The sequence below is a fragment of the Olea europaea genome, unplaced genomic scaffold (genome assembly GCF_002742605.1).
Source record: "Olea europaea var. sylvestris unplaced genomic scaffold, O_europaea_v1 scaffold823, whole genome shotgun sequence".
In the NCBI taxonomy this organism is placed as follows: Eukaryota; Viridiplantae; Streptophyta; class Magnoliopsida; order Lamiales; family Oleaceae; genus Olea; species Olea europaea.
In genome coordinates this window covers 145,462-158,771 of record NW_019266669.1, presented here as the reverse complement: position 1 = coordinate 158,771, position 13,310 = coordinate 145,462, and the positions used below count along the sequence as shown (strand labels likewise).

General features: G+C 34.8%; 1 protein-coding gene across 2 annotated transcripts; it reads left to right on the top strand.

The window, feature by feature from the left end:
* Positions 1 to 9,864: 9,864 nt before the first annotated feature.
* LOC111391691 (transcription factor bHLH18-like) lies at positions 9,865 to 11,802 on the top strand. Of its 2 annotated transcripts, XM_023016940.1 has the most exons (5): positions 9,865 to 9,974; positions 10,195 to 10,261; positions 10,340 to 10,885; positions 11,055 to 11,411; positions 11,498 to 11,802. In XM_023016940.1, the coding sequence occupies exons 2-5, from the start codon at positions 10,226 to 10,228 to the stop codon at positions 11,570 to 11,572; spliced, it is 1,014 nt and encodes a 337-aa protein (XP_022872708.1). In that variant the 5' UTR covers positions 9,865 to 9,974; positions 10,195 to 10,225; the 3' UTR covers positions 11,573 to 11,802. The 2 variants fall into 2 exon arrangements, with proteins under 2 accessions (XP_022872708.1, XP_022872707.1); XM_023016939.1 differs by having other exon boundaries at positions 9,972 to 10,261.
* Positions 11,803 to 13,310: the final 1,508 nt, after the last annotated feature.

The window sequence follows — 13,310 nt, the reverse complement described above, 5'->3', positions numbered from 1 at the left end:
TTACCATGAAATTATAATCCCTTCGTCGATATGATCCGATCAACTACGAGATATGGAAGTGTGTCAATCTCGATTATCGATTATATCTTTCATTCTACTATTAAGTCAATATGAGTCGAAAAGGGAAAACTCCTTTTCGACTTATATGTATACCTTGGCCAAGGATTTCGTTATTGACTTAATTGAACGAAATGCAGATCACAATCTCTTACTATCTAAGAGTGACGAATCCTCTATTGGTCATTGACAACCTTCATATGGTTCTTGACATACCCGAACGATGTCGTATTAGCGGCCCTTGGCAGAGCAACATCCAACACCGTCAAAGTATGACTGTCCTCATACAAGGCACTATGATGAACTCAAGTCATAGGACCAATTCCACTACCGAACGTTAGAGATTAACCACTGGCACTCAAATAGTTATTCATGTGGAATCTCTTAGAGGCTCTCCAATGTTTTGTTCTATAACAAAACATCCACGTGTTCATTTAAGTGTCACCACACTTTAACTCGTGAGATCAACTACTTACTTCACAAGTAAGAAATGTCACACGTGATGGTCTATCTATATTAACGATATTCGTATCTCGTTATTACTTACGACCACGGTTTATTCAAGATCCAATCATACGTAATTTGTATCTCACAATCACAACGCCTTGTGATTAACAAATCACTTAAACTTGGATCTTCGGACTCTAATATTTAATATTATTTATCACAACATTACTTTAAATAAATAATAGATATTGACAAAATTAAATGTATTAAACATATTAAAAGTGTTTACAACCTAAATCGATTAGATCTAGGGCATAACATTTACAGTTCCTCTTAAAGATTACTGTTACGCCCTTCACTAAACCACCTCGACACTCAATGCCCACTCCTCAGCAAGGTGCCATATGTTTTGTTGAAGTGGTTCCGAAGTGATTTAAACCACCTCGACACCCGATGCCCACTCCTCAACAAGATGCCATATGTCCTACCAAAGTGGTTCCGAAGTGATCTGAGGTATTTTCGAAGTGACACGAACCTCAAACTAAACATGCTGCGACGCACAAGCATATCCAAAGTAATGCCGAGGCATCCCCCACTTTCCGAAGTGTGAGGTGTGCCGAAGCACCCCTGCAACAGAAGCCTCTCCCGCGCTAGTTTCAGAAATATATCTTTGTGTCAGGATCCTCTTTTACCTTCATAGATATTAGATTGATTGATGTGACATTTCAGCTTTATGTCAACTTAACTTAGATGAATTAATTACCCATACCCTTTAGATGCGGCTGATTGACGCCTAGGAGCATATGTCTCACACCGTCAAATGCATACACGTGTCCCACATCCAACAGTGCCTCTCGCCTATAAATACCAAAAGTTGGGCAAAAGATAAAGGTAATGAAACTTTGACTAAAATAACTTGGCACTTCACACATAAGTATAATTTTTCTCCTCCCCACTCTTACACAATTTCAGCACCGTTCCGATCACCATCGATTAACTTGACTGTCAAAATGTTTGTGACCGCCACCATCCCCATTGGTTCAACCGTGTACGTCTGATTGTTTGCTATTGTGCGCAAGGAAAAATACGTAGAGTAACTCTCGGTTGACCACATGGAAGGTCCAATTCGCAAGGTCAACAATTTTTTTTTTTTTTGAATTCTCTATATTTAGTTCAATTAGTGTTGTATTGATTGTTGATGATAATTGTAACAAAAGTTGAACTAAACAACATTGTAAATTCTTTTGACAAACTCTTTAACCAATTTATGAAGAGAAATTAATGTTGACTTTGATTAAATCAATTCATAAATTGTACCAATACAATTTAAATGTTAACGACCTTGTAGGCCAAATTTTGCAATATATAATGATTACTTTATTTATTTTTGGGAGAATTGCAGCTACAGTACCGAACCTTTTATTTTGTTGCAGACTTAATCTAAACCTTTCATTTGTACTGAACCTTTCTAAAATTTGCACATGAAGTCCAAATGGATGGAAATCGTTAATTCATCTGTTAGTTGACCAAAAGTCAAAGATTTGACCAAATTTTGATTAATTTTTTAGGGTAAAATGGTAACTTTGCATTTCTCATATAAAGAATTAAAATAAATGAAGCAAAAAATAAAATAAAATAAAAGTTATTTTTTAAGCCACCCCCACCTAAAGAATGGCAATGGGGCAGGTTCGGGGCGGGGGACGCCTTTTATCCGTTTAAAGGAAGGTGGGGTGTTGCCCAGTTACGTACACATTTAATTTTTCGACCCCATTAATTCAAGTAGACAATAATATAGTTATTAAAATTTTTAATTCATTTATTTGTTTTAAAATTTAAATCATTCGAATATATTTGATAAACTAAAGTTTTTATTTTTTTTATTACATTCCATAAATAATCTTAGTTGCCATCTTCTATTAGAATTAATAAAATTTCTTGGAGTTTTTCTATTAGAGCTTGTTTGAGCCCCATTATTTTCTAATAATGCATTCTAGAATAGTAGATTGATGAAAAATGTGTAATCAAAAAAGAGAAAAAAATTGAATTTATGTGTAATATTATTTTATTAAAGAATGTGTAGTTGAAAAGAAAATGGAAAAAATGTATTTTAAAAATAATATGAATTAAACAAATGCTTAAAGTATTGAATTCTTATTAAAAAAAAATTAAACGGGGCCCCCGTTACCAACTCACTATTACCCACCTCGAGGCAAAATTATCCACCTTGTACATGACCAGATTATCCGATTAAGTAGAAAATTACCATCCCCTTCAGAGCGGGTTCCTACGGGTATCGGGTTTGACGGTTATTTTTGTCATCCCTATCCCACCTCAAAATTGAATCCAAAATAAACGTCTCCACTAACATAACCGCTACCAAAATCGTCGGCAAACCATCGACACTACCACTATCCTCATTCCTAAAATCATCTTCCGCCGCTTCTTCCTCTCTTGCCAGTGTTGCCTACCATCGAAACCCACAACTCCCAACCCCAAAATCGCCACAACCATCACAACCCCACAACTCACGGGGGAGCTGCACAATGCTTATAGAAGTCTAGCATCTGGCTTGTGAGTAGTTCCCGAAAAGGGAGAAAAAACAACAAACACAACTGGGATTTCAACAATCTAGTCCTATATCTTGCTTGCCCAACCATTTGAATCCCTTTGCACCTTCTTCACTGAATCTCTCAGTACCACCAACAACCAACACCAAGCTCCTCATATTCATCTCTTTGCACCTTCTCCACATGAATCCCCACTTCTCCAAGTGATTTTGAAATCAAAACTAGAAACTCTCTGGATTTAAGCCCATTTTCGCTACCTTCTCAAGCTAAGTCGCCCAAATCTTTTATTGGTTTTGGAATTAAGACTCAATATTCTTCGATTTTAACTTTGTTCCAATTTGGTATAGGAATGGAAATCGTGATAGGCAATGGAGAATTGGATGACGGTGTCAATTAGAAATGAAAATTGGCCAGACCAAACTTCCAATTCCAACGAAATGGAATTCAGTTGGTATGCTCGATTTGATGCACTTTAGGCGCTGGTGCTAGACGTGTTGTTGGTGTACCAATGGTTATTTAAGAAAATTTCTTCTAGTTAGAGCAAAATCGATTTGAAGATAACAGTGTGGGCCCATTCGAGAATATTTGGATTTGTGATTTCATGCTTCATTTACAGGAGTGGTGGTGGAAGGATGGGTAGCATCAGTGTGGGAGTGGTATTGGCCGCTATCATTCGTCGTCAATTGTGCATTGGATTTAAAAACTTGTTGTATGGCCGCATGGGACAACAATGAATCCTCTCCTTTTACCACCTAGTCAAATCGTATGAAAGAAAAAGATTAATTACTACTCTCTGAAAATTCAATTCAAATTAGCCGTCTTTTTACGAATGGGTGGCAATGGTGCTATCGGTGTTGCCGATGGTTTTAGGGTAAGAGGGTTGAGGAAGAAGGAGATTGTTAGTAATGTAAACGAGCCGAAACTCATGGCTCAAACATAGCTAGCGTAAAAAAATGATTTGAGCATTTTTGGCCCAAGTAGAGCTGAGTAAAAACTCGGTTGAAAAATCTAGGCTCAGCTCGAAGATGAGATCTACTGTCCAATTGTTCAAGTGTTGTTCATCCAATAAATTATTGACATTTCATCAATTTGATTGTTTAGTGGTGAAGTTAATGAAGGAATTTGAGATGATATATTAATTATTGATGACATGTCAATAATTATTAGATAGACAGCCATTTAGACAGTAAAATTGGACAGCAAATCTCAATTCCTCAGCTCAGGCCTTATTGAGGCGAGTAGGAAACTTGTGACATTTTAAAATTTTTAAACAATATAAAATTTGTGACATTCTACAGCTGCCTGCATAAAATGTAGGCTACCTTTTCGAATAACATGGGTCGACACCTAAAAATGTGGCTTAGCTCAATTCCTTCGAGTCACAAGCCGAACCAGTTGATTTTATTTAATTTTTTTGGGATCTAGCCACGGGCTGTCTGAGCCGGCAAGCCAAATTGACATCTTTAAGAATGGTGGGTGGTTTTTGTGTTTAATTTTTTATTTGATTATTAATATATTATTATTGTGGTTTTTGTTGACAAAATATAAAGTTACAATTTTATCTTTTTAAAATTAGTCAAGATCAGTTCTTTTGTCAAGTAACGATTTCCATCCTGTAAACAAAAGAATTGGCCCCTGTTTGATCCCCATTTTTTTTTGGAGAAAATGAATTCTTCAACAGTGTTTTGACTTAATTTCAACCACAAATTTTTCAATGAAATAATATTACACGCAATTCCAAAAATTTTTCTTATTTTTTAACCACATATTTCACTCCTTATTTTTTAGCCACACATTTCACATTACTACTCTATTCCAAAATTCATTTTCCCCATCAAAATGGGGCTCAAACAAGGGCTTGATCACCAAGAGATTTTTTGGACTCAGTTTTGTCAAATCAACCGAGATCAACACTATCAAATAAAAACCCAATCTCCTACAACTTTCACCCAAACTCCGGTTGCTTTTATATTGCCCACAAAGGACACAAAGGTGAGACGTTATTGTCTCCACACAGCAGCCACAAAGGTAGAAGAAAGAACCTGATAGAGAAGAGAAAAACTAAGGCAAGCAATAGCACGAAGCAGAGGAAGAGCAATCAATATTTTTTCTTCAAGGCAATAACATTTTTCTAAAGGCAAGGAGGCTGCCATATATAGTGATTAGGCTTTTAGGTTAAGTAATGGATCGGGCCCAAAAAAGAGACAACAGAAAACCAATAAATGGGCCAAACACCAAAAGTCGTTCAAGGAATGAAGGGTCGGGCCATGAGCAACTCTAATTGAATTAGGTTACTTCCAATGGCCCAAAATAGTTATAGGCTTGGGTTGTTCCATTTTGAGGTGTCGATTTTTCACTTCAGTCATTTGGTCAACATCAACTAAATAACTAACGATTTAACATCATTGTTCAAGGAGTTTTTGGGTATCAAAATCGAATAAAATCTCCACCTTAATACCCAATAACCTGCAAGCAATCAAAACACAGTTAGTATTTGCATAATCAAGGTAACCAGTAAAATTGTGATCAAAGACCTTACCTAGTATTTCGAACCTGAAACACATATCATACCTGCTCCATGTACTCACCAGGACTAAGGTAAAAAAACATTCAAGTAGGAGCAAATAATCACAATGAATATTTAAGGACAAATAATCATGCAATGGTGATATAACATAGGATAATCGACAAATCTTTTCAAAAAAGCGTTCATATATAACAACAGATTAGCACTAAGTTAATCAATCAAGTGGTCAAAAAATACATGCAATAAATGCATAAATGACCATATGAAAAGATCTCACCTCACTTATCGTATCTCATTCCGTGTTGCTCACACTTTGAGAATGCATATCTTCTCTCATCACCCACCATGCTCACTAGATTGATCACTCAACTCATGTCTAACTGGTAAGTCATAATAGATCCCAAGTTCTTAGGATAATCCTCTATCACCACATTACTTCTCCCAATCTAAGTGGATAATATGTCTCCACTTAATAGAAGTGATAAAAATGTCTTTCTCACACTCCACCTGATCAAGGTCAGTCACAGAAAAATGATTCTAGACATTTGATTACCTCTTCATTCGTGATCCAAATGTCACGCTCCACATCTTTTATACAAACCACCAATGTACCTCTAGACATCTTTACTCTATCTCACCAATAGACATACAATACACTACTAACGTATCACAATCCATTATGGATGCAAATAATTACAAAAAATAATCATATTGCCTCAAATTCATTTAAATGCACATATCAAACATATTGAAATGTAGCATATAATCGTGTAAAAGAATTAAGCAATCACATATATGCAGAAAGAATTACACACAGATGCACATGCAGTAACTAGGTTTACTCTCGATAAATTTCACTAGGGTCATCATTCGACCACGTAACCACATTCGCCTTACCTCTCATTTTACCCTTCTGATTATTCTTTTTCTTGGGACAATCTCTAATAAAGTGTCTAGCCTTACCTCAACTATAACACCGTCTATCACTAGACTTGTCCCATCCCTCGCCCTTCTTCTTATCACCCTCATCACTAAAGTCACTATTCGAATCACTACTGTCTTGAGCTCTACCCAGATTCATTTGTTTAAATTTCATTTTACTCCTCATCATATGTAACTTACCACTCATCTTATCTTCTTTTTCAGTCTTAATCTCTATCTTCTTACTCTTAAGGGAATTTATGATAATCTTGGTTGTTAAGGTGTCTCTACCATACTTAATGCATTCTTAACCTCTCTAGATAAATCAGGTATAGAATTAAGTAAAATAATGGCTTTGTACATATTAGATACCTTTTCATCACAGTTAAACAATATCTTGAACAAGTTTGTTAAATCAAGATCCTTTGAAAGATTCATTTTGAAATTGAAAAACCGTTCAAGTAAGTAAAACTTATTAGGAGTGGATTTAAGTAAATATAGTCCTTCAACTTTTGTAAAAGTTCTTGTAGAGTCAAATTTTTCAACTTTCCTCAAAACACTGTCAAATAAGTGTAAAATAATTGAAGTGTAAGCAAATTCATCATATTTATCTTTTTGTGTTTCTGTCAAATTTGCAGAAAATTTGTTATCTATACTTTTGAAATTTTTTGTCTTATTCATCTTTTGTTGTCAAATTAAAATATCTCATTTCCCATTAAAAATTTCAACTTTGAAATGTGAAGACATTTTGAGAAAATATAACAATCAAAGTGCAAATAGGTTATACAAAGTAATCCTAAGGCGCAGTATACACCGTTATAAATTCCCAAATTTGTAAGATTCGCAATCCTAAATCAAGGAAATGTCTAAACGGGTCAAGTCCAAGTGTTTTAACATAATAATCAATGCAACACGAAGGTATGTTAACACAAGCAAAGGTTACTCTTTCATGATAACCTTAATTCTAATGTCACATCACACAATGATGTGCTAATGTTGAAATTTAAATTGGAATAATTCAATATACTGGAGCGGACCAATCTGATTCCATAAATTGGAACAAGTAATTCACTTTAGGATCACCATTATTTGTTATATAGTCTCCAGCAACTACAGCAACCAATCGAGCAAAAAAGTGAATCCTAAATGCACAAGGGTAAAATTGTCCAAGCAGCACCAATAACTGAAAAGGAAAACCACCACAAGGTCCATCTCGTTGTCCGGAGGAAACTACTTGAAGAAACTGTTTCGGAGGAGGTCCCACGTGCCCACACGCGTGGTCATCGAAATTCCACACATCGACAGTGAAATGCCTCCCACCTAGGTACGCCTTGGTCTGCTAAAAATGTCGGTGATCTCTGTTCATCCAACAGATAAGTGGTTTCAATGAGAAATGAAGAAATAGGTCCGACAGAAATTTTTCAAAATCGAACAATTTTCCCTCTATTTTCTGCTATGTTTCTTGGATTGTTTTTGGTTAGTTTTTTACCCCCAAAACACAGATTTTCACATACCTAAGACTTTGATATCAAATGTAAAGAAAATAATCAATCACTAAAGTCTTCCAAGCTCTGTTTTATCAAACCAACCAAGATCGACACCACCAAATAATAACTCAATCTCTTACAACTTTCACCCAAACTCCGGTTACTTTTGTATTGCCCACAAAGACACAACGGTGAGAGGTTATTGTCGCCGCACAGCAACCACAAAGGCAAAAGAAAGAATCGGATAGAGAAGAGAAAAATGAAGGTAGATAATAGCACAAAATAGAAAAGAGAAGCAGGTATTTTTTTCTTCAAGGCAATAACATTTTTCTCAAGGCAAAGAGACTGCCCGTATGTAGTGATATATTAGGCTTTTAGATTAAGTCCAAAAAGGAAACAATAATAGATAACCAATAAGTGGGCCAAACACCAAAAGCCATCCAAGAAGTGAAGGGTTGGGTCATGAGCAATTCTAATTGAATTAAGCTACTTCCAATGGCCCAAAATAGTTATAGGCTCAGGTCGTTCCATTTTGAGGTATTGATATTTAACTTCAATTATTTGGTTGATACCGATTGAATAACTAACAATTTAACATCATTGCTCAAGGAGTTATTAGCTATCAAAACCCAACACATCCATTTAGTCTCTGGGTGTGAATTTTTGAAAGCTTTGGTGCCTTGGTGGTACAAATGAAATATTTAGGTAAAATCTATTCTAAAATGAAAGGTTTGATACCTTGATTGCAATTCAACTTTTATTTTTAGATGTGGAAAGTTTTCTAGGCTCAATTTTTATTAATTATTCTTTTAGCATGTGCCTAACCCAAAAATAATAAAAAGAGGAAGATTGTGTGAATCATATCCGATGTATTATTGTTTATATTTTCCTAATTTGGGGACCTCGTACACAATGGAGCGTGACATTAAATAATATGTGTAAATAAATAATATGAATATTAAAATAAATTTTTTGCTCCACATGATATAACAAACGGTATGGCTAATCACCCAAATATTGGGAAATGATCAGAAACAAATTGCAGTAGTCCGCGATCGTGGACCCTTCTAAATAATTTACTTGTAGTTGCAGCTTTATAGAAGGCAACATGGAAATTCTATTTTTTTTTAGAAATTAAATATAGGACAAATTATGGAACCTCTTACGTATAGGACAATTATAGAGATATTTCCTTTTCATTTTAAGAATCACCAGAAAATTTATTCCAGTTTCATTTTCATAACAGGTGCTTTACCATACGTCTCATTTATCCTTTTATACTATTTTAAAATTTTTATTTCATTATATAAACTATATATATATATATATTTTTAATTATTTATTAAGAAATACTTTTTCATACTTTTGATTAAAACTAATGAAAGTTGAACGTGCAATGCACGTTATTTTAAAATGCTATAAAAGTAATATTTAATACCAATTTGTTTGGAGAATTTGATGAGCTTCAAACAAGCTAAATAAAATAAAATTTATGATAGAAATTCAAGAAAAAAAAATTGTACTCTCAAAACTAATTTCTTTTTCTTTGTTGATTGTAGCGGGCTGTTCGTTAAGTTTCATTTTTGATAATTAGCAATAGGACTTTTACCTTTGAAACTTTCTCACTAGAAGTCATTGCCAACAATAGTTAGAGCATCAATGACAAAAAATTTCGATGCGTATAGTGTACTTTTGAAAAGTTAAAAACTGTTTTTGAGATTAATAAATTTAAAACAAAACCAAAGGTAAAAATCCACAATACCAGCTGCCCTTGGCAAGGAAGCATCTGGACCGAGGCCACTCAATACTGTAGCAGACGAAGATTTTGCATCTTACTACGTAATTGCCAAAAATTGTACACCACAAAAGATTGAAGTTTTCTAACCGACCAGAAAAGATGAATCTTTTTAGTTGGATCTCTATATAAGAAAGAACCTTGTTAGACTACAACTCAGTCCATCACAAAGGGTGAGGACTAAACTAGCTTGTTTTCACATTCAGATATCTGTCTTCTATTCATTAGCGTCAAAAGTATTGAAAAGAAAGAGGAAATAAAGAAAAATAAACTTATCTGCATATTATTATTTTTTTCCAGATTAACCTCCTTCACAGGAGTCCATTTCTTCTATTTTCTTTATGCAATTTACTTGTCGTTCATTTGTAGTTTATTTTCATTCATTGTGTGCAGGAACTCAGCAAGTTGAAACCAAGCATCAATAATGGATATCTCAGCAGCCTCATGCTTCTCTGAAATGGTAAGAAACTATACCTTAACAAACTATACGAATAATTTTAACCGTGTTTTGCTGCATTTTAACATAATTGCTTTACAGGTAATGGATAATTCAATATTTGAGGACCAAATTGATTTCCTGGACACGTTTGATGAAGAACTGAATGCTCTTCTTGGAGAAGATTTATCCCCAGGAAACAACTCTTCTTCTTCATTGAATCTGATTCCAAGTTGCAGCTCAATCTCAAGCTTGTGCACTTCCCCAGGCATGGAGCCACCTCAAATTTCCTTTGAACCACCGCCTAAACAGCAGAAGCCTAATAATTATTATGACTATTGCATGCCTAATTTCGAATCAGCTGCTTCTACTACTCCGATCATTCTCAATTTCAGCAATTCGAATTCTCCTACAAGAAGTCCTCAGCAATATAACTTAAGTTCCTTGAATCCAGAAGAAAAGGCAGCAGTTTCTGAAGCTTTGAGAAGCCCTGAAGAGGTTATAAAAACCGCACAGACAACAAAGAAAAATGGTCGTGTTAGGCCGCCATCTCAAACCTATGATCACATAATTGCCGAAAGAAAGCGTCGGGAGCTGCTCAGCCAACGGTTTGTTGCTCTTTCAGCCTTAGTTCCGGGCCTCAAGAAGGTATATATAAGCATAGTTCCTTGGTTTTGATGCAGTCCATTCATCTCCCCATAGATAAGATTTTACCTTGTTTTTGATCTTTAACACTCTCCAGTACCGGTCCTTGTTCTTGCCTATAAAAGCCACAAGAATCAAGATTGTTATATATTGAGCATTATGGGTATTGCAGGTGGATAAAACTTCTGTACTGGGAGATGCCATTAAGTATGTGAAACACCTTCAAGAGCGTGTGAAGGCGTTTGAGGAACAAGCAGCAAAACAAACTGTGGAATCTGTGGTGCTTGTTAAGAAATCAAAGCTCTTAGTGGAAGATGATGGATCTTCCGACGAGAATAACAGCTCAGGGCTGCCGGAAATCGAAGCTAAAGTTTGCAACAACCACATTCTTCTGAGAATCCACTGTGAGAAGCACAAAGGTATTCTGTCAAAACTACTTGCTGAGGTAGAAAGGCTCCATCTCTCAATTGTCAATGTGAATGCCTCATCCTTTGGAAGTTTTGCTCTTGATATTACCATTAATGCAGAGGTAATAATTAATCTCTAAGATGATAGTATTCTTTTCCTGCTTTTAATTAAATTACTTTTACTAAAAACTAATTTGTTCTGTTGAAGATGGAGAAAGAATCCAGCTTGTCGCTGAAAGAAGTTGTAAGGACTCTTCGTTTGGCTCTCCAACGTGCGGTATAGACACAGATTTCTCATCCAGGCTTCAATAATAATGCTATGTATTTTGATTGGACCCACTGTAATGTACAAGACACGATCGATGCACTGGCTGTGGATCCCATTGGCATGCAGATGAATCAAAGGGCATATTTTTGATATGTGAATCTTGAATCGAATCTATTATTGCTGTGGCATTTATGTTAATATTGTCTAGACCCAATTTAGTGAACACATCTGATATATTCAGTCCATGTTTGTCAGAAACTATTTGCCATAATAACATTTTCCATCATATATTCACACAATAAAATATTGTACACATGAATCAATAAAGTTTCTTTAAATTTTAACCACACATTTTTCAAAAAATAATATTTAAAATTCTATAATTTCCCTCATAATGGGAGACTAACATGTTCTCAATTAAATAAATCACGTGACATTAAATTTAAATGAATCTATCATTCAATATCATGCAATTGTCGCTTAAACTGGTGTTTGATACCAATAGTGCTGAATAACATTATTCTGGTTAATAATGTATAAAATAATGATAATCTAGCATTATTGGAATTACAAAACAAATTTAGATGAATAGGCTCAATGAAAGGTAAAATTAAGTGAGTCATTTAATTAAATATCTTTTATTTAATTTAATGCCACTTTGACTAATTTATAAATAAATACAATGACTAACAAAATTATTTGAGATTAATTTTTATTTTAATTCGAGTAATGACATGCAGCACATGCTTACACTCGTTTCTACTACCGTAAACGTACTAAATACAATTACTCAATCCCGAGAAATTCTTTTGTCATTAATTCTTACCAGAAGTAGAGATACAAAATTTTATGTCCTAGAATCGTGAACGTGTCGTGAGGGAGAGAGAGAACATAGTTTCTGCTCCAATTTTTCGTACATGCTCCGAAATTTTTTATTTTATTTTAAGTTTATGTTTTCCAATTTTAATCGAATAATAAAAAATAAATGTTTAATTAAATAGGAAGGTCCCGCCCCTGCCCTGCCCGTTTCCCGAAAACCTCTAATGGGCCTGGAAGGATGTAAATGACCTCCTTCTCGTCCCGCCGCGTTGTGGTATGAGGAGGCCAAGAATTATAGTTCGACGTGACTCGTAGAAATAGTGACTTCAACCATCGTTTTTAGCAGCCACAAAAATAAGGAGAATTTCTAAATGTCATTATAAAGATAATGAAAATAGTATCTGGAAAACGACTTTATCATTGATTTTACTCTCTAATTTTCAATTTTTTGTTTTATTCCTCATAGAAAAATATTGTGGCTTACCACGCCCAAGTGTTTGGAACAAAAATGAGCACCTTATCATGAAATGTTTACACTCAATGAACCAAATAAAGACGTGGTATCGGCTATGGGTCTCTCGCGTAGAACTACAAAGGAGAAAACAAATAAGTTGGGGTTTCACAATTTTGGATCTTTTATCAGCAAATTCGTTTGAAACTACTAATTAAATAATTTGAAGACGAAACAATAATTTGGATGCCTGACGTATAAATCTAGTTACAATCTCCAGCTAAATATCTAAAGTCGAAAGTAGATGAGAAAGTGTTAGAATGATTGATCACCGAAAATGGAGACGTGATGAATGGAAGTAGTCCAATACATAGGTCAGAGGAGATTGGAGGCTGATCATACCTCGTGTCTAATAACGTCTTGCCATTGTCTTACCTAGTCACTATAGTATGTCATTTCAAGTGAATTAGTGAATAATTCGCA